A 21,319-nucleotide genomic window follows, 5' to 3' on the forward strand; every position below is an offset into this window, starting at 1 on the left:
GGAGCAGATGGAGGAAGGCCTGATGAGCCTCAGAGCTCTTAGATGGATGTCAAAACACTTCATGGGCCAGATTGACTCCTCTTAATCGGTTAATGATCATTTTGTCACCTCCGAGACATAGACATAGTGTGACTGAAAGGAGGACGATGCAACTTGGAGGTGATTTAAGCCCCTGGCTTAACACAGCTTAACACACCTAGTGATCAATTAAACACTCAAGAAATAAGAGCTTCCACATATTCTGCTTTTTGTGATTTTCTGTATTTATACACTGTTATGATGTCGGACTGCAGCTTTTTACTTGTATTTACTTTAGCCAGTGATAGAAACCGCAAGTTAAGAGACAAAACAGGAAATGGAACAAGCAAAACATTTGCTTAGTCCAAATGTGATTATACCAAGGCTGTGATTAACTGGACACCGACAGTATGATTCAGGTGTTTTGCTCTTACAACTGTTGAATGTAAAACTTGTCAGCTATTATCTGCTATTATGTAGTTATTTAGGTAGTTTTTTGGCAGGTGAGCTGACAGGTCACTTTTCCTGGAAATCTGAGCAACTTGCAGGTATTTAACAGTTAATTTTACAGAGAGAGTGGTGCAGTTTGGTACAAATTATAAGAAAAAAAAAGTTAAGCTGGTTTAGTTAATAAGATTGGGTTCATATTTAGTTGCTAATTTGTACAAATTCCTAATAAATTAGACTGACAGAAAATATACTTTCTTTTCAGTGTGCAGTTTTGTGTGTATTGGCATATTAGGTTGTTTGAGTGACTATGTAACTGTTCATTCATTGGTTTGAAAATTATGCAAATTAACAACTACATATGACCCCAAATATAATGAGTCGGCACTTACCAACCACTTAGAAACCAACTTAACACCTTTTTCTGTTTTTTCTTACACATTAAAAATCACAACATTAAAATTTTACCAACACGATACTGGGTTAATGAAAATAAGGGGTTGCTTTGACCTAGTTAATTTTACTGTTGTTTTTTTATACCCAAACTAAAGCTTATTATAATCTGCTCTACTATTTTAAAACTTACATGTCACAGTTTGTTATTGATTGTTAATAACTTGTGTATCTTTGAATGTCATATATGCACATTGTTTTGTGCAAGAAACAATCAATTAGTGAGCTGAAGCTTGTCGTGTGTAACACTGGGCCAAAATAATAGATTGCTACTGAGTAGAGGTAATCCAATGTTGTACTGACCCAAACTGGGTCAAATTTTAACCCAGTTATTTTGAGTGTTAGTATAATTTGTACCAAATCGCACCACTCTCTCGGTAAAATGTCAAATTACCAGGAAATTTCGTTAGAATTAAAGCACCTGCCAAATAAAGCATAATCGTTGTTTTTGGGCCATCCAAACCTCCAGAGCAGAGCCTCTTTCTTTGGGTTTGAAACTAAATTTAGTGCAGGTAAAGCTCCTGGAAAGTTCCTGCGGTGGCTGAAAAGTATGCAACTCTTCTGGCAGCTTAAACTTATTCATGGCGGGTGGTGAGCTGAAAGGTTCAAATACCATTTTATAGACGTGAGCTTACTTCTGTTTTTTGGTTTCTTACAGTTATTTTACAATGCAGGAGGAGCGGAGTTGCAACCTTTTTGTGTCCACCACCTAACATCCATTTGATCAAACACCTGATTTTAAGGAGATATTTTCGGTTGATTGATGGGAAACTGGCATGCAAAATCCTACCTATAAAACACTTGTACGACCTTTTTATCGGTGTGGTCATGACTTGTGCGGTGTGCCCTCACATGCCACACATGTTCAATAGTCTCTGGCACAGTGGTTCACTGGACTAAGCCGATTAGAGTAATGAGCTTTCAGCAGACCCTTAAAACCCAAAGATCTCTGGCTCTGACAAGCAGAGGACTAATTAATGTTGAGGGACAGATGAAGACCTGTGCTCTGTCCCACTTCCAGTCTACGCACTAATAGTATACTGCTTGTATTATATCCTAGGGTATTGTGAGACCATAAAATGTCAGAAAATAGCAAAAAAAATGTCCATTGCAATACCCCAGAATCCAAGGTGAAGTCTTAAAATTACATTTTTTGTTTGACCAACAGTGTAAAATCACAAAAAATTAAATTTATCATAGAAAACCAAAAAAAAACCCAGCAAATATTCAAATTTCAGAAGCTGAAATTTGAGTTTTTTTCTTAAAATGTTTTAAATAATTTCTTGTTTACTTTCTTTTGATAGACTTTCTTCTGAAACGACTAATCTATTAACCAATTTGTCAAGCAACAGAAAATGAACCAGCAACTATTTTGATGATCAACTAATTTTTTGTCATTTTTTAAAGCAGAAAGCCAAACATCAACTGTTTCCAGCTTCTGAATTGTAAATATTTGCCACTTTTCTTTGTCACACATGACAGTAAACTCAATATCTTTGGGTGTAGACTGTTGGTTGGACAAAACAAGACATGTAGGAAATTGTGGTGGCCATTTGTCGCAATTTTCTGACAATTTATCCACCAATTGATTCATTGATAATAAAAATAATCAGTCCAAAGTGATATGACTGCATGATAGGGTGTTAAAATGCTGTAAATCTGTTTATTCTTTAATGTTCATATTTATTAAATACTGTCATTCACATCCTGAAATAATCAAAAATCAATTAATAGTCAAAATATTCTCACAATTACACACATGAGCAGGGAGATAAAAAGCAGAAATAAGAGCTTTTAGTTTTGTTTTCTGTATTTGCAACATGTTTGTGACCACCGTACATTTCAGTCTGATTTAAATGATTTAATTTTAATATTGGCTGCTTTAGACTTCCATACTAAAGGGATTTTTTTCTAGTGGTCTTACTACTTTTACACACGGGAAGAGCCGGCTTTGAGGGTGTCTTTCACCGGTGCTGTACAGTGCTACAAGCGTGGGAATCAAGCAGGAGGACGTCCCACCGATAAAACATCTTGCGACATTGTCGGTGGACAGGGGAGGATTGGTTTGAGGGCTGAAAAGAGGGCAAGGAGGCCTGGAGTAAGGGGTTTTGTCCCTTGTGATGTGTCTCATGACTGGAGGAAGCGATGCTGTGTCGCTGCTGCAGGGTGAACACTCATCTGTCCTTTAAAATCTAAATGTCCAGTTCTCTTTGGGTCACATGTCGGTGGACTCATGGGTCACATGGGAGCTAGACTTTCCCACAGAGAGCAAAGCACTGTAAGATCATGAGGTGGCGTGGGGTTTTTTTAAAAAAGATTTTTTGTCTGTGGGCTCGGTATTTATGTTTTTAAATAGAAACACACTGACCAGGATTGTTAAGACAGCGGGGAAGATAGCAGGCTGCCGACAAAAGCCATCAGATGACCTTTACAGCACAGCTGTACACAGCTGTCAATCACCAGTGACAAAACACATCCTCTCCACCCTCAGTTTGAGTTGCTCCCCTCAGGGAGGCTCTATAGAATAACCCTGGCAAAGAAGAAGATCTACAAGGGTTTTTTATATCCCAAATGTAATAAATATGTTCAGCAAACTACAGTAAACTTAAATATGGGAGTCTTCTGTTAATGTGATGTTTTTCTCTTGTGGACATGTTTGTGTTTATATTTTCCTGGGTGAGACCAAGGACAATTTTCCTGCCTCAGCTGGACAATAAAGTTTATTCTAATCTATTCTGTTCTGTTCTCGTTTGTGTTGACAGGTTGACAGAAGGCGGGAAGGATGCTGTGGCTGCTGCTCTGTCTGCTTCCTCCGCTGGGCTGCAGCAGAATCGTCGCCCAGAACAGTACGTTTAACGAAGGAAACGGCCACGGTGAGTCCGAAGGTGTGAATGTTGCTATTTTTAGATTTATTGTCACATGAAACCAGACATTAGGGTGTTTTTCAGTGACAGTAAACACAAAAATGACACAAAATCTTCCATAACCATTTAAAAAAATATAAGAAATCTGCAGATATCCTTTCCAAACTTCTTCACTCATCAGTCTTGAGGCCCTGTTAGTAGGGGTTTTTTTTGCTTCCACTAGATAGCTGACAGTAGAAAGATGACAGGAAATGAGGGGAGAAAGAGATGGGAAATAATGGTCAGCACATTAACCCCTTTTTTGAGGCACTTGTCTGTTTCGTAGAAGAGATTTGCTTCCTTTTTGTCAAATGTACGGCAACGATGATAACGAATTTGACCAAAAATGGAAGCTACATTCCTGCTTTGGAGAGACATAAAGCACATCAGCACAACACATATATAGCTTCTACTGGCCAATCAGTTATTGGTTTAGAGGCAGGACGATAAACTGTATATGAAGATGGATGTAGCAAGGTGTGACGTCACCCATTGGTTTGCACTGGAGTGGTCAATTATGGTACAAAATTGTGGGTTTTTTTTTAAGGAGTCAGTGGATCATATTTATACAAACTTTCACGCCAATCCATGTAAATAGTCGTTGAGATATTTCAGTCTGGACCAAAGTGGAGACTGAGAGAGTGATTTGGTGCAGTTATATTCATGCTGGGGTCAGTAGAAATGTTTAATTTTGTATTTGTGGTCATGTAAAAATGAATTGAAGGCAGCAGCAGCAGCTCTGACTGACAGGATTGGGCTCAGGTGGACATGTTGACACCTTATTGATACTACAGTGGGGGGAGAATGGGGGGACGTGACTCACAAATCTGCTGCTGCTTTTATTTCTGAGCTGCCGTCAGCTCTTTGATCGGACTTTTAAAGGCAGTTTGGACGTCCGTGTGTTGACAGAATTAACAGCTTGTGAGTGCTTGATTAAGATGTTCATTTTCATTGTGAAAGGCACAAAGATTCATACAATGCGGAGAGGATATATGATTGTTGTTACCATAGAAACAGTCTTTTCAAGTCAATGAATTGAACTTCCTGTGTTTTATTTTTAATCATTTGATACTTTTAACAAAAGGATAAAATAGGAAGGTAACTTCCTGTTCTTCCAGTGTTACAAAGAGTGACTTCTGTGTGAAACATGATGCACACTGCAGTTTAGATCAAGAATAGTGCCGATAATGTGTCGTATTCAGTGTGTAAAGTCCTCTAACTGCAACAAAATAGTCAATAACAAACATGTCTGACAGGGGACGCTGCTTTATTCTAATCATAAACTGTATCGACCCAATAATCACCCATCTGACAGACGCAGAACATCTGGAACAAGAAATGTAGTGAGTCATAGTAGAAGTGGGCTCCACAGTCCACCAGGTTGCTCTCATTAATGGTTTCAACTGTAAAATGTCAGAAAATAGTGAAAAATGCCCGTTATAATTCCTTAGATTCCACTGTGAGGTCTTCAGATGTCTCATTTTGTCTGATCAACAGATTAAAATCCAAAGACATTCAGTTTACTGTTGTATGTGACACAGAAAAGCTCCACATCATCACATTTAAGAAGCTGCAACCATCAACCAGCATTAAGAAAATGACTAAAACAATAATTCAGTTATCAAAATATAAAATATTGATTCATTCATGCAATTTTTTCTTCCCTTTTTATGCCTTTTCAGTGAAAATTGCTCTGTATGTAAACAGCACAAGCAGCTGGTTGGCGTCCAAGTTTGTTTAAGTACAAGAACATGTGATAAATTGTTGTTTGCAGGGTCGTCTGCAGCCAGAACTCCAGATGTTACTGACCAGATGTTCAGTATGTTGTCTGTGTGATTCTCAACTAGGGACGTGCAGGTATCAGATATTCACGTTACAATTATCGTTAGTAAAAACGATATTATCATTATAATCATCAAGTTTCCTGAAATCCTGCTGTTAGTGCTAAAATATAGTTAAATGACCAACACAGTAAAGTGCGTTAATAAACCTGCCTTGTTTCTTTATTCTTTCACCTGTTTAGTTTGGACAAACATGTTAAAACAATGTGGAACAAACTCAACATTCATAGTAGCCAAACTCCCTCCTTTATTATAAATATTCATGCAACAAGACGTCTCATTTATTGGATTTTGAAACCACATTTAAGGACCCTTCAGGATTTGTTACGTAAAAGTTTCTGTATTGTACTTTTACTTTCGTTCTCTCAGCTGTCTGTCTGTGTTTTCTCTGCTGACATCGAGCGACTGCAGCAGCCGTTAGCTGGTTTCCTAAAGCAGATGACAAAGGTGCAAACACACAGCGGGATATAACAAATCACACCTTTAATGCATCTCAGAGTTTACGTTCAAGTCGGTGAAAAGAGCTTCTAGTAAAGAGAAAGAGTTTCTTTGCTCAGTGACTCTCACCTCCTGTCATTTAGGCACAAAAACCACTTGGTTAGGGTTAAAACAGAAAAATGCAGTAAAAATATCCCGATGTGACGCTAATAATCACCGGCTCAAATGCCCGACGTGAATCTAAAAATGTAAAGATGTGCAAATTAGCTAGCCGTCCACCCAACCCGCCTCCTCCTAATAACCAAAAACATCTAAAATTTGGAGTAAAGAAGGAGTAAAGAAGGAAATCCTGCTACTATAGTTTGTTTACGTAGCCTCCAGAGTCGGAGGAAGCTTCCTGAAGCTGACCAATCAGAACAGAGTGGGCTCATCAGGAGGCGGGCCTTAAAGAGACAGGAGCTAAAACGGCCTGTTTCAGACAGAGGCTGAACTGAGGCGCTGCATAAAGGACCAGTGGAAGATAAATAAGGAGTTTTTAACTGGAAATCATACAAAGATCTTCCAGTAGAATATAAATATAGACCTGTAACCTGTTAGTATTTGGTTAAAAGTCATCTTATTAATAAAAGAATCATCCTGTGACATTATTTCCACTTTGCGCCCTTGTTCAAAACAAACTGGATGTTACAGATGCTGTGCAGCGACCGCAGTAAATCCGCTACGCTCAGGCCAATCTGATTTGAGCAGGTATAAATGCGTCCAGCTTTATGCGCGCGTCCTTTTCTGAGAAGTGGAGGTTGTTGATTAGAGAGTCCCTGCGGCGTTGCTTACTGAGCTCCTTACAGCAAACACAACACGCCTTTGTTTTCCCCCCCCCGCTGCCCTCAAACTGCAGCTCCATGCATTCTCCGATGGATTACTGCTCGCCTCCCGCTGTTACGATCTGCGGCGGGCACATGATGTCTCTGCTCTCTGCTGCAGTGAAGTCGCAGAAATCATCGTTGTTTTTTTTATGTGAAGTCCTTACATGTACACATAAAAAAACATTTACTAGTGAACACAGTGAGTAGTTTACTGCAGCTTCTTTCCAGCATATTAAACACATTTTTTGCAGCTTTTTTAGATGCTTTTTGGCTGATCAATCAATACAGCTCATCTGTGCTTTTGCTTATTTTGTCTGCAGCACCTTGATAAATGACTGCAGGTCAACAGGAAGTATTTATGAGCTGTGAACTATATGGTGAATCGTTCAAACTTCATTAAAACACAGAGTACGTCAGCTGGTCTGGTCTCTAGACTTGTAACGTAAAGCTGCACATTGTGGCGCCACTACTGACTAGAAAACAGGAAATGATGCTTCAAAATAAAGGCGGTGTTCTGGAAATTGGCAAATTTGTTGACCCAAATGCTCGCGACCCCACTCAGTGGGCTGCGATCCACCAGTTGGGAACCACTGGTGGATGTGTTATTGATCTCTCTCTCTAATAACAAACACATTGTTTTGATGTGTATGTTTACAGTAGGGCTGCGACAAACAATTATTTTCATTATCAGCTAATCTGCAGATTATCTTCTCAATCAGTGTTTTATCCGATAAAACCTAAAGATATTCAGTTTACTGTCAATCGACACATCTGAGAATCTGGAATCAAAGGATGTTTTAGCTTTTTTTTTTTTTTTTTTTTTTGAGGAAAAAGCAAAGATAAGTGGAAAATGAAGCTTAATTTGGTGCAGAAGTAAAATGTCAGAAATAAAAACGTCAGTAATTCCTGAGGAAAAAGCACAGATAAGTGGAAAATGAAGCATAATTTGATGCAGGAAGATGTTTTTTCCGCTTTCCTGTCCTGTTAATTATCCGCCGACTCTTCAGATTTGTGTTGCGACTCACAAGTTCAACCTCAGCTGCGTCCGTTACTGAACGCCATGTTTTTGGCATTTTACAGTGAGACCTTTAAATGAATAAATAGCACAATCTTCCTCTTACAAAGGTTTGTTTTATGGAACAAAAACACTCACAAATACCATTTAACGAGGGTGAAAATGCTTTAAAATAATAATAATCTTCTTAAATAAGTCTCAGTTCAGTCCAGAAATGTTTAGAGATGTAATGTAATGACGTTATTTCCAGCACCGCTCCGACTCTCCTGCTGTTTTCAGACGCCGATCAATTTGCCACCGCCGGTCTAAATCACAGTCATGCAGTCATGGGGGACGACGGTCCATCAGACAGAGATGGATTGGATAATTGAGTGTGTGCATGTGTGTGTGTGTGTGTGTGTGTGTGTGTGTGTGTCGGCTTGTGTATTTGAGGTGGAAAGAGATGAAATTAGGAAGAGGGGTTTTATAGAAGTGAGAAAGATGAGAGATGACAGTTGGGTAATTGATTTGTGTGTGTGTGTGTGTGTGTGACCTGATAATCTGGCTGAAGGGGCCATTTTTTCTGTTTTTTTTTATCTGCAGAGGAGGAGGATTTGATTTTCTTTCCAACAATTTGTTAACAACGTTTAGTTACATTTAGAACAACAAGAAAACTTTGTTTCAGGTTAGAGAAATATTGTGTTTTCAGTTAAATGTTAACAAGGTAAAGTCAGTGTTGACCATCTTTCTCTGACCTCAAGCGAAGTGTTTTGACTTTTATAACCATAAAAAACATCAACTTTCAACATCTTTAAGTTGCAGATATTTAGGGAAAAGTGTCAACATGCTGCAACTTGTGAGATACGTTCACTAAGAACGTTTCCTTCAAAACTTCAAAAATCTACCGTTGCAGATTAGTAAAAGTAGAAAAACAAAGCAGACAGGGTTTGTATATGTGTATGTAGATGTTTTTAATTTGTGAGTGTCATAAACGTGCACACATACATTAACAATGACAGAAGCAGCCGTGTATCAGTTGAAAATATAAAAAGAAAATAAACATCATCAAAAGCGCTTCATAAGTAAAGTTTTATTGTGATTTATAATCTAAATATCTTCATAAAAGAAGCACTTTGTGAGTTTCTGCAGAATATTTATTTATAAGTTAGAACATATTTAAAATGACAAACATGATTTTGTGTGTATTATATCTAAAAATCATAGTATTTAGCCATTAGAGGCCTCATAAACTGGTCAAGACAGTTTTGATATTTCATCATCATTTTTCATCATTTCTATATCGTTATGAGTTTATTTATCACTGTTTTAAAGTTTGAAGTGAAACAAACAGAAAAAAATTAAAATTAAAATTAAAAAAAAAATTAATTAACATGCAGGGCTAAAGCCTCGTTTGTCCTTTCATTGTGTGTGTGTGTGTGTGTGTGTGTGTGTGTGTGTGTGTGTGTGTGTGTGTGTGTGTGCTGTCTCCGTGTCGCTGCACCAGTGCGTCCGTGGCAACGGGCTCACATTCACTTTGACTTTATAGTTTGTGTGTTTTTTTTTGTTTTGTTTTTTTTTTTCTTCACAGAGGAGGTTGCCGTGACAACGAGGCCTCACATCTACTACTGCCGCTCGCCCAACATGGAGACCTTCTCGTGCTGGTGGCATCCGCTCGACAACCTGACGGACGGAGAGGAGGTCTCCTACGTCCTCACCTACTCTAAAGAGTACGGACACATCACACACACACACACACACACACACACACACACACACACACACACACACACACACGTTGTGTTTCTATTCTTATAAACTTTAACATCAACCCTAAAACTAAAAGTCTTTAACCTCCCTACACTGTTCTGCCGTTTATATCCAGTCTGATTCCACTTCACGAAGCTTTTAAAACGTCGATACATTTCAAAGCGGCTCTGAAATTCTGAACGCAGCCTCACGTGGCTTCAGACAAAAGCCAGTCTGCCCACTTGGCACACAAAGAAAATCCTCCCAGTAATTAGGACAGATGGGATTTTACCTTTGACCTGTCGTGACATTGTTCACGGCGTCATTGTTCGTCCTGCTGCTCTGCACTGGTTTGTCTGTGACAACCAATGGACGTCTGGGATTATGTGATTTAAAAAAGTATAAATCTTTTTTATAATAAATATATTTTAATGCAAAAAAAGATCTCTAAAATATTAAATAAACAATAGGGATTTTGTATTTGACTCATAGTATTTAGATCATAGTGCTCAAAGTCTTACTGTGTATTCAGATCCTTTACTGCAGTAAAAGTACATAAGTATTATGAGCTTGATGTAGTTAAAGTATTGCAGTAAAAGTACATAAGTATTATGAGCTTGATGTAGTTAAAGTATTGCAGTAAAAGTACATAAGTATTATGAGCTTGATGTAGTTAAAGTATTGCAGTAAAAGTACATAAGTATTATGAGCTTGATGTAGTTAAAGTATTGCAGTAAAAGTACATAAGTATTATGAGCTTGATGTAGTTAAAGTATTGCAGTAAAAGTACATAAGTATTATGAGCTTGATGTAGTTAAAGTATTGCAGTAAAAGTACATAAGTATTATGAGCTTGATGTAGTTAAAGTATTGCAGTAAAAGTACATAAGTATTATGAGCTTGATGTAGTTAAAGTATTGCAGTAAAAGTACATAAGTATTATGAGCTTGATGTAGTTAAAGTATTGCAGTAAAAGTACATAAGTATTATGAGCTTGATGTAGTTAAAGTATTGCAGTAAAAGTACATAAGTATTATGAGCTTGATGTAGTTAAAGTATTGCAGTAAAAGTAGTGGTTTGGTCCCTCTGACTGATATATTATTATATATGACATCATTAGATTATTAATAGTGAAGCATCAGTGTTAGAGACACAGACGGTAGACGGAGGGTGTTGGGGCGTGGTCGTGGTCGTGAAGCTTTGTCTCCTCATGTTTTTCTTTTCTCTCTAACGTTTGCAGTAAGGGGCCCAAACATGAATGTCCAGACTACACGACCGCAGGTCCCAACAGCTGCCACTTTGACAGCGGCCACACATCTATATGGAAGGTCTACTGTATAAACGTCACAGCCGTCACCGCCCGCAGGAACTACACCTCCCAGGAGCACTGCCTGGACGTGGCAGAGATAGGTAAGAACAGCATCCATCGCTGATGAAATGTTCACGCTCGGTCAATCAGAGACCCCAGCAGAGCACCCGGGGGGGGGGGGAGCCTCGGAGAGAGGAGACGGGTCACCTTGGAGTCAGAGCGGCGGGTGTCTCCGAGTGCAATCGGCTGGAGAATAAATAATGTGCAGAAAGCGGAATCCTTCAGGCCTCGCTGGCTTTAATTCATGCTGCTCAGGTCGGATGAAGAGGATTTAATTAGCAGGCAAACGCAGAAAAATCACAACAAAACTTCCCTCCAGGTTAACTCCAGACTGATGTTTCCGCAGGCTGTTGCCGTGGTAACGTTCAGTTTATTCTATATGTTTGTTTGTTTCAGGATGTTAATGTGAAAATTATGATTTATGATTTAAAGAATTATAAATAAGAACACAATGAAGTCAACCAAAACAAAGAATGCATGTGATGTTCACATTATGATGTTAATATAACAAAAAAAAAAACCCACATTATTTATTCATATAGTGGTTTAATTAAAGGAGTAGTTCCACATTTTGCTCTCAGACTGGAAACTTCCTCCCAGCAGCACCTCTAAAACACACAGATTCAAATGTTTAGGGCTGCGAGTAATGATTATTTTCATTATCAATTCATTTTCTTGATTAATTGATTCGTTATTTGGTCTATAAAATGTCAGAAAACCCCCGTCTTTCTCCTTCACGTTTCCTCCGGCGGTCCTCGGCGTCTGAATGTCAGCTAGTTTGTGGCAATTTGATGAAACACAACTTTATTTTATTTAGGAGAAAGTACCGAGTGAGCACAGAAGACACAAGATAACCGAATCACGCAGGATATTAAGCTTCAAACGAACGGCTTCATTAAGAAATCTAATGAACAAAAACTACGATTCTTATCTTCTGTGATGCAGAATCGATTCACAAAATGTCAAAAATCAATTTTCTTAATGTTCTTTAGTAACATGATGTTGACAGAAAGAAAAAAACCCAACAGTGAGGCAGCGAATCACCTGCAGAGTCTACAGCGTGCAGACTAGACTCACCCTGCAGGTTATCATCAAGAAAGGCAGCGTGTGGGCACATTTAACAAATCAATAATTACCGTTTGGAGACAAACGTGAAGTATATGTTAATATTTTCTACACGTCTGACCAGAACGCACAAACAACTTTAACCAGCATAATAACGGTCAGTGACACTTTCAGTAGAATATAAGATGCTTCCAAATTAATGCACTTATAAATTAAAACACTTTTCTCTGCAGTGACCTTCATCTTTACTGCCGTGAACTGTTTGGCACTGAAGTGAACTGGAGTAAGAGACTGAATATTGCGCCTCTTTTTCTATTCATTCAGTTTAAGAATCTGAATCGAACTGTGAGAATCATTACAAAAAAATGATTTGACACAAAGTGTTTTGTTGGAAATAAAAGAGCCAAATCTCTCTATGACGCCTGAGAGGCAAAACTCAGGGCAAAAAAAAGGAGATTCAGATGCACATATCAACGTTTTTACCACCTGTCCTCGTCTTTTCAGTTTGATTTTTAGCATCTGGACATCATGAAACTAAAACTGTCAACTGTAGACAAAACTACATCTTTCTATCTGTTTTCGATCTAAACATCCTCCCCGGTGACGACTGGTTTCACACGTTACTTGTGAAATTTGTCTTGAAGATGTTCAGCATCTGAATGGACTCTCTCTGTTTCATCACTACTTTGTGCGTCCACGTTTCATATTTTACAGGGTCGTTGTCGTGTTTAATGAGGGTTTTAAATATTAGTGAAGTACTAGTGAAAACCCTCCTCTTATTAATGTGAAGAAGACAACAGCCTGCAGCTCGAGGACTCTCTGTGTGTGTGTTTTGTTATCCAGATGTTGCAGATTTTGATAAGTGCAGCAGAGCAGAGGTCTGCTCCGTGTCGGGTCCACGTGACCGACGCGGTGTCAGCGGAGGTCAGGGACGTCGCTCTTATCACGGCGCTGCAGGGAACGCAGATATACAGCAGAGTGCGGTGGCGGCGGCCTCGCCATTATACACGCTGCATCTGAAAGGCCACTAGATCAGCAGCAGAGACTCTTACAGTTTAACTTGAGCTTTATGGAGCCGGAGACATGTTGGAAGATAAGCTCGAGGTCAAAGACGACGTTTTCAAATGTCATACTTATTCAGTTCACAGTGATATGAAACACAGGCTGCAACTATCAGTTATATTACTGATATATATTACTTTTCTCAATTAATCGATCCATAAAATACCAGAAAATGGTTAAAAAATGTTTCCCAAAGCTCAACATTAAACCTAAAATGTTTTATTTTGTTCCAACCAAAAAAGATATTCAGTTTACTTAACTGTCCCGTCATGCCTTAATAAAGGTTTTATTTTGTCAGACCTGCTTGACAGAGGTGTTGATTCATCTTAACTCTTATTTTGAAGGCTGTAGTTTGTGCTGCTAATGATCTTGATTAATCGATTAGCTGTTTGGTCAGAAAATGGTGAAAAATGTTTATTCAGTGTTTCCCAAGATGACGTTTTGTCCACAACTCAAAGATATTCAGTTTACTGTCATAAAGGACTAAAGAAACCAGAAAATATTCACATTTAAGAAGCTGAAACCAGAGAATTTAAGATTTTTTTTCTTAAAAAATTATTCAAAATTGTTGCAGCTCTACTCGATTCGTATTGTGCTGCTTCTCCTCTCCGTGCTGTTCATGGTCAATATAATACTCAGGTATATTTTCAGTAGCGTTGTAACGTCTAGAGAGATTTTGGAGACTTTTTTGGGTTGTTTATGGAGAGATGACTCAGAGTCACTTTTGGTCCACGCGTTACAGACATGTTGAGGGAAGGATGAGGCAGATTTCAGCCTGATAAGCCACATTAACTCTGACTTAGAGTGTTTTAAAGGTTGTTTAACCCCTTAATAATTAAACCGTGATTGGTCTAGAAGTGAGAATAACAGACTAATTGAAACTGCAGAGTTTAAATATGTAAATAAATGAGTATAAAAATGTGAAAACGTGTAAAATTAACCATAAAATGAGCCCTAAGAGGTTATTAAAGTTTAATAATTGAGGTTTTCTTTGTTGCATAAATATTATTATCTCATTATAACAGCCAGAGAGCTGCATTGTGAAGTTTTTTGATTCATGTACAGTATTAATTAATAATGATTCAACATAATAACAGAGAATAAACTCATAATTATCTGCGCATCTCTGCCACTGATGATTTATTGAGAGTCTTTTGACATAAATCTGATTAGAAAGCAGCATCCTGTTAACATTTCCTACTGTTCTCTGTGTGTTTGTGTCGTCCGCAGTTCAGACTGAAGCTCCGGTCAACTTGACCTACACGTTGACGGACGCCGGCGGGGATGAAATAGGTCACGACGCGCTGCTGTCCTGGACGTACCCGGTGCCCTCCGACCTGCAGTACGGCTGGATCACGCTGGTGTACGAGCTGCAGTACAGACGAGTCACCGAGCCCGACAACTGGAAGGTAAAAGATACAAACATCTGTTTACTGAAGAGAAGAAGTATCAACAGTATCCAGACGGGAACAGATGCGTTTATCTAAAGACATCACAGTCAGATGAATGTGAAGTTAAAAGTAGAATATTAAATTAGCCCTTATTTAGCTAATCAAGCAGAATAGACTTTCCCCTTCATTTATCACTTTATGGTTTTTGGGTTGTTTTTTTTTTTAACTTATTTTATTTCCTTTTCTCGAGTGCAGTCATACAGTACAATCAGCTTTTCAAATATTTACATTAATACAGGTGTAAATGATCCATACAGCCATTATCAGTGCATAAGTAAATAAAATGAACAATAATAATAATAATAAATTAAATAAAAAAATTAAATAAATAAATAAACAAATTTTAAAAAACAAAGCAAAATAAAAAAAAAGGTACAAATACATACATACGTATATATACACCAAAAAAAAAAAAAAAAAAAAAAAAGTCAAACTTGTTCACATTTAAATAAGAAGACGAATGGGAACATCGTTCTCCTCAGAGGGAGAAAAGAAATAATAGGTGACCGTTTCGTCAGGAACACGTCTGTCTTTAGTTGTAACCTCGCTGTTATGTTTCCCATATAATAGACATCCTTTATCTTCTCTCTCCATTGTGTCACTGCGGGAGGTTTCAGCCATGAGACCGTCATCATTTTTTTGGCCACTAAAAGAAGAATTCTCAGTAATCATATCTGACTATTGTTTTCTAACACTTTAAGGTTATTTTAAGGCATAAAAATTGACCAAATGACATGAAAAACAATGAATTTTTGCCTTAAAACAAACTTAATATTTCAATTAAGGTTTTTTTTCATTAAATTTTTGTGTTAACAAACTATTAATCCTTCCAGATTTGGAAGGATTAATAGTTTTTTAATGTCCATACAATATACCAAATAGCATTAAAGCCCCTTTAACACCTTGATTGAAATGAATAATAATAATAATAATAAACTTTATTTATAGAGCACCTCTCTAAAACAGGGTTCACAAAGTGCTTTAAAGAAGAAGAAATTATTTCCAACAATGAAAAGAATAAAACAAGTAAAGACAGACAGAAGAATAAAAACAAAATACACCATAAAACACAATAAAGACAGTAGAACAAAAACACAAGTTTAAGAGGATTAGTTAATAGATTTGGGGGTTTTTATTGTGTAAAAACCCTTAAAATGAGCAGAAAACACATGACACTTGATTAATTACCCCATTTATTATTACATTACTTTCAATGGCAAATTTGGGGTATTTGCAAGGATAAAATTTGGGTATTTTGGGTAAATTTCATAGTATTTATTAGTATGAAAAAGTAGCAAGTTTCCAAAAATGTAAATACTGAAGTAAAGTGTAAAGTACATTTGTAAAATAAAGTAAAATTGTAAATTTATTGTAAATATGATAGTAATTGCTGTCCTCTACTGGCCAGACCTGGTAAAGAACAGTTGAATCAACATACAGATGGTCAAAAATACAGTAAAAAAAATAGCTCATTATAAATAAATGATGTTGTTGTTTGTTTGTTGTTGTTTACAGGTGAAACATCCGCTGCGGGAGCCTCACGTGGAGCTGCTCGGCCTCCCCGCCGGCGACTACGTGGTCCGAGTTCGCTGCCGGTCGCGTAACCACGGTCTGTGGAGCAAATGGAGCGCCAAGCTGTTGATGAGCTTCCCCGCCAGGCCGCCCACAGGTAACCGCTGACAGGAAGGGTTTCCATGACAACAGCGTCATCACCACCACTGTTTATTATTGTTATAATTAGTCGTCCAGCTGTTGCAGTTCTTGATGTCGTAGCTGTGGTTTTAATTGTGTTTTTAAACTTTAACCTCAAGTCGAGAAGATGATGACTCACAGCGTCTCAGAGCTGCTGACGTCATCCTGAAGAATAACAGCTGCACATAATCAATCAATAAGAATCATTAAACCTTCGATTTCACATCGTTATTTGATACGTTGGCTGCTCTCGTCTAAACATGACGAAACATAATGTGACTTTACCCTCAAAATATTACAACTTTATTCACAAATATTTCGACTATATTCTCAAAATATGATGATTTTATCCTTGAAATATTTGTAATATTAACAAGTATATGAACAAGTATAATAAGTATATAAATACTTGAAATATACTTTTTTCTGGAAATATTACAACAACAAATATTTTCAACTGAACTGTAAACACATTTATATTTATTAAATATTCTTTTGTTTACGATAAAAGAAATATGTTCCTTCTACAGGAGAATTAACAAGCGAATAAAATAAAACTGAAACTGAAACTGTTGTGAATATTTCTTGTTTATGTTTTTATTCTCTCTTCTTATTATTTGAATCTATTTTTTCTGTTTGTTTGGACAATTATAACGAGAAAAAGTTGAAAAAAGATGATTTTAGTTTAGAAAGAAGAAGAAGAAGAAGAAGAAGAAGAACAGCTCAGTGGGAGTAAAGTTGCCAAACAATTAGAGAAACTAATCTGAGCTTCCCTGCATGTCTAATTAAGACGTTTAATTTTCTTTTTCTAATTAAATATGCAGCCTTGAGGGTAGAAAAGGCTGCGGAGGAGAGAGGAGGGAACGTGTCTGTGATTAAATATTGGTTTTTTTTCTGAACCTGTGCTGCAGGTAAACTGCTGGTGCTGATTCTGGTGACGGGCATCGGTGTCGCCGCTCTGCTGGTCATCGCCTTCAGTGTCATTCCACAGAGCAAGAAGTGAGAAAACACACACACACACACACACACACACACACACACACATACTGATGTCATTATCCTGGATTTATGTGCATTTTGTCAGACAACATTGTGATTAGAAAATAATGATTTTATCAGCAGTGTGTGTGTGTGTGCGTGCACATGTATTTGTTACTCTTTCAGACTTCCTCTCTTTATGTTTTCACCTTCAGGATAAAAGACTACTTCCTGCCGCCTATTCCGAAGCCGCGGATCATCGGCATTGACCCGATGCTCCTGAAGGTAACACACAAACACACACTCATGTCTTTAAATATATATATATATATATATATATATTTATCTTCATTCCTCTTTGCGTCATTTTCTTTTGTTGTCCACTTTCCTTTCTTTCCTTCTTCTTTCTTTAATTTCTTTCTCTGATTTCCTCTCCTTTACCTTCTTCTTGCTTCTTTTTCTCCCGTTTCATCCCTCCCTTTCCCTCCTCTTCCTCCCCTTTCTTCCCTTTCTTCACCTCCTTTCTCTCCATACTACTACTACCTTTCGCTTTTATTCCTAATTTTTGCCCTCTTTTCCTTCTCTTCCTTTTACTTGCTTTTTATTACTTTCTTCAATCCTGCTTTCCCTCTTTCCTCCTTTTCTCCATGTTTACCTTCCTACTCGTCCTTCTCTCCGTGTCATATTTTGGTCCCGCTGCATTTTGTTTTCATTTTTCTCTTTCCTTAATTTTCCCTTTTTCTCCTCTCCTGTCTTTTTATTTTCTCTTCTTATTTTCTGTCCTTTCCTTTTATTTCTTGCTGCATTTTCCCAAAACTTTTCCTTTCTCTTCCCTCCTCCTCTTTCCACCTCTCACTGTCTCTAACTTTCTTCAAACGAATCTCTTTTCCTTTCTCTTCCATCTTTCCTTCATTTATGTTTTTGTTGACCTCCTTTGTTTTTCCTTCTTTTCCATCTTCTGCATCTCTCTCTTCCGTCCTCAGAAGGGGAACTTGGATGAAATCAACCGTCACTTCAGTAACTTCCACAGTTACAGACCTCCCAGCTACAGCGAGGAGGTGTGGGATCAGGTCAGCGCCGACAACGTCTATCTCACCACGCCGAAGGCGTGCAGCGTCCCAGCCGACCCCACTGACCGGGAGAAGGACGCCCTCATGGTGCCGTGTGACCTGACGCCTCTGGCCGCACATCATCAGTTCATGACACAAAACCCGATGTCGTACATGCAGAGCCTGTCGCCCTACTGCTCCGCGCCTCCTGACGCCTTCATGGCGCCGCTGGACAGGCCCTCCCTGTGGCCGAGGCCAGAGATCGTGTCTCTCCCGGGAACGGACTACAGCATGATGGAACATCCCGGCCTGCCCAGCACCATCCCTACACCCAACCCAGCTGCCGTCACCGCTAACCGCTCGCCACAGGATTTCTACACCTGCGTCCAGCTCATGAATGACAGCGGCGAGGTGCATCTGGTGCCGTGCTTGCCGCCGGCGTACTGCCGGGAGTTCCCGCCTCTCCCGAACGTCGATTTAGATGCGGAAGAGAAGGAGGAGAAGAAGAAGAAGCTAGCCGACTACCAGGCCAGGAAGAATGCAATGAACGGCTCGAAAGACAACGGCGAGGCAGAGAGGAGCGAAGCCGTCGTCCCTCTGCTGCCTGTTGCCGTCGACAACAAGGGCTGAACGCACATCTAGAAAAACACTGTGAAAACTGCTGAACGTGCTGAAACATGGAGACTGTTCCCATGTGCCGGTTCGACTGGAGACTCGAGAAGAGTTGAATTCACAACAGGAAGTGAACCTGCAGATCAGCAGCCTGCAAATATCCAAAAACAGCAAACAGACGTTGTGTTCGTGGACGACGCGGACTCTACAAAACACTATTACTGGTGCAATAAGCAGCGACAAGAACTTTTTTTTTTTTTTTTTTTTACTTTTTATTTGTGCCATATAATTCATACATTCCATCATTTAGTAAATAAACATCTCTACGTTCTCTTATATATCTTAACATATGAATTTCATGGAATAGAGACATATGGATAGAAAACAAAAACCAAAGAAACAACAACAACAACAAACCTGATATAACTGAAGAAAATACTAAACAAACAATAAAATAATAACTAAAAAAAAAAAAAACACACACAGGAGACATAGCAAATTTCTGTTGTAGTTCTTTGTTTTTTACTTGACTAATATCCATGGTAACCGTGCAGTAGATCCATAAAACCGTCCATGTTCAGCTGTGACCTTTTCTATAATGAACCTCATTCACCCTTTGTTGCCATTGTTTCATGTTTAGGGGCTTGTGGCTGCAACCACAGGACTATAACAGGGTTAACATCCTCCTGGTACCGCTGCAGGTTTGGATGGACCCATTATATATATATATATATATATAAGAGAGGTCTCCTTGGTGGCCACAACCCCTCCAACATAATCCTGAACATTTTCCATATTTAGCCGACCTTCCAGTCAAACTCCCTCCAATTTGGGCCATTTGTTAGTTTATGACCACCTCTTAATACAATCCAAATCTTTATTCTTAAGGGTGTTATTATCACTCCTAAATGTCTAAACCCTTTCTTGGTCCTCTGAAGCTTTACTTTATCCTTACGCTACAGCTAGCTGCTCCACCGAGAGCATAAAGAAGTCCTTTTAAGCTCTCTTTGCAAAAGTCTGCTCACCTGTTCAGAGCTCATAACCAAACCTGATGTTGTTAAACCTGCGGTCGGCTAGATTTTAAAGTAAAAACCCCCGTATGTTCGAACAAATTTCAGGTGAATTAAGAGCAAAATTCAGAGTTCTCGCTCTGACCAGAAAAAGGTTGGACCTGCCGATGAGTTCAACTGTGTCACATGATGTGATTTATGGGTAATGAAGTCCACATTTACCACATGCTGCTTCTCTGCTAAAGCTACACGTTCAGGGTTGTATGTCTTTCTCAGGAAAAAAGAAAAGTACGACGCCGTTTGATGTCGAGGACTCGGGTCGCTTCACGTCTAAATGAGAGAGACTGATTACCTGCTGGGTACATTTAGCATTCAGACCCTCTGTTACATACGTTAATATTTCATTATTAGCCTTACCTTGCTGTAGTTGGGATATGGTTTTTAATATGAGACCGTTTTAAAGCTCCGACTGGAAAAGAAACCAGATTTTGTTTTTATATTCTAGAAAATGGTTCATCATATCCCAGCTAGCCTCCACAGGATTTCCATATTCAGGATTATTCCGTTATTACACATGCGGCGGCACTTACATGTGCAGACTCATTAAGGAAATATTTGATTATCCTGAACATGGTTGGAATATTAATCTGGGTGTGAAGGCTCTGCATCTCGTTATTATCTCAGCTGCAGTGCAGAGATTTACCTGCTGCCCCACAGTGATGTTTCACAGATTTATTCCTCTTTAAAAAACTCTTAAAAACACTCATTAAACTCGTTAAAAGAGGTCAGGAATAAACAAAAACCAACTGCACCCCCTCAGGAAGACGTAAGCTGTGAATTTAAGCTCCCAGCTGCAGAAGATGTGTAGATTTCTGTTCATGCTCAGGAGGTTTAACAAACTTCTAACCAGTGTTTTAATATTATTATATGTCAGTCACTGTCCTGTTTTCTGTGTATTTTCCAGAGAACATGGAAAGATGTTTTTATTACTCACAATAAGGTAAAAGCAAGCTCCTCTCCGACTATTCTTTATAAAGTATATAACATATTTTTTTATAATAGACCGTTTTCGTCCTGTCTTACAAGTCTAACACTGTAATAAAATGTATATTGTATATTTTAGAGATGCTGAATGACCAACCAACACACCTCAAGCAGTGTTTTGTTTGCTTGTTTTTTTCTACCAAATGCAGGTGATGCATTTTGCAAAATCAGAATTTCAAAAATTTGCCAATTTGGACAACAAACTCAAAGTTTGTGAATGTTTAGTAAGATTTTAAACTGTTCTCCAGCTTCCTCCTGGAGGATCCTGAGGTGTTTTCCCATGTT

General features: G+C 38.4%; 1 protein-coding gene across 4 annotated transcripts in view; it reads left to right on the top strand.

The window, feature by feature from the left end:
- Nucleotides 1-20,727, top strand: part of LOC137176762 (growth hormone receptor-like) — a 62,958-nt gene extending 42,231 nt beyond the window's left edge. For all 4 annotated transcript variants that reach the window (XM_067582674.1, XM_067582671.1, XM_067582672.1 and 1 more), the window contains 8 exons: nucleotides 3,681-3,791; nucleotides 9,546-9,684; nucleotides 10,943-11,112; nucleotides 14,429-14,607; nucleotides 16,165-16,318; nucleotides 17,253-17,340; nucleotides 17,535-17,604; nucleotides 18,303-20,727. In XM_067582674.1, coding sequence (XP_067438775.1) covers nucleotides 3,701-3,791; nucleotides 9,546-9,684; nucleotides 10,943-11,112; nucleotides 14,429-14,607; nucleotides 16,165-16,318; nucleotides 17,253-17,340; nucleotides 17,535-17,604; nucleotides 18,303-18,998 — 1,587 coding nt within the window. In that variant the 5' untranslated portion in view covers nucleotides 3,681-3,700 and the 3' untranslated portion in view covers nucleotides 18,999-20,727. The remainder of the gene's footprint in view (nucleotides 1-3,680; nucleotides 3,792-9,545; nucleotides 9,685-10,942; nucleotides 11,113-14,428; nucleotides 14,608-16,164; nucleotides 16,319-17,252; nucleotides 17,341-17,534; nucleotides 17,605-18,302) is intronic.
- The last annotated feature ends 592 nt before the right edge of the window (nucleotides 20,728-21,319 follow it).

Source organism: Thunnus thynnus, chromosome 24, assembly GCF_963924715.1.
Source record: "Thunnus thynnus chromosome 24, fThuThy2.1, whole genome shotgun sequence".
In the NCBI taxonomy this organism is placed as follows: domain Eukaryota; kingdom Metazoa; phylum Chordata; class Actinopteri; order Scombriformes; family Scombridae; genus Thunnus; species Thunnus thynnus.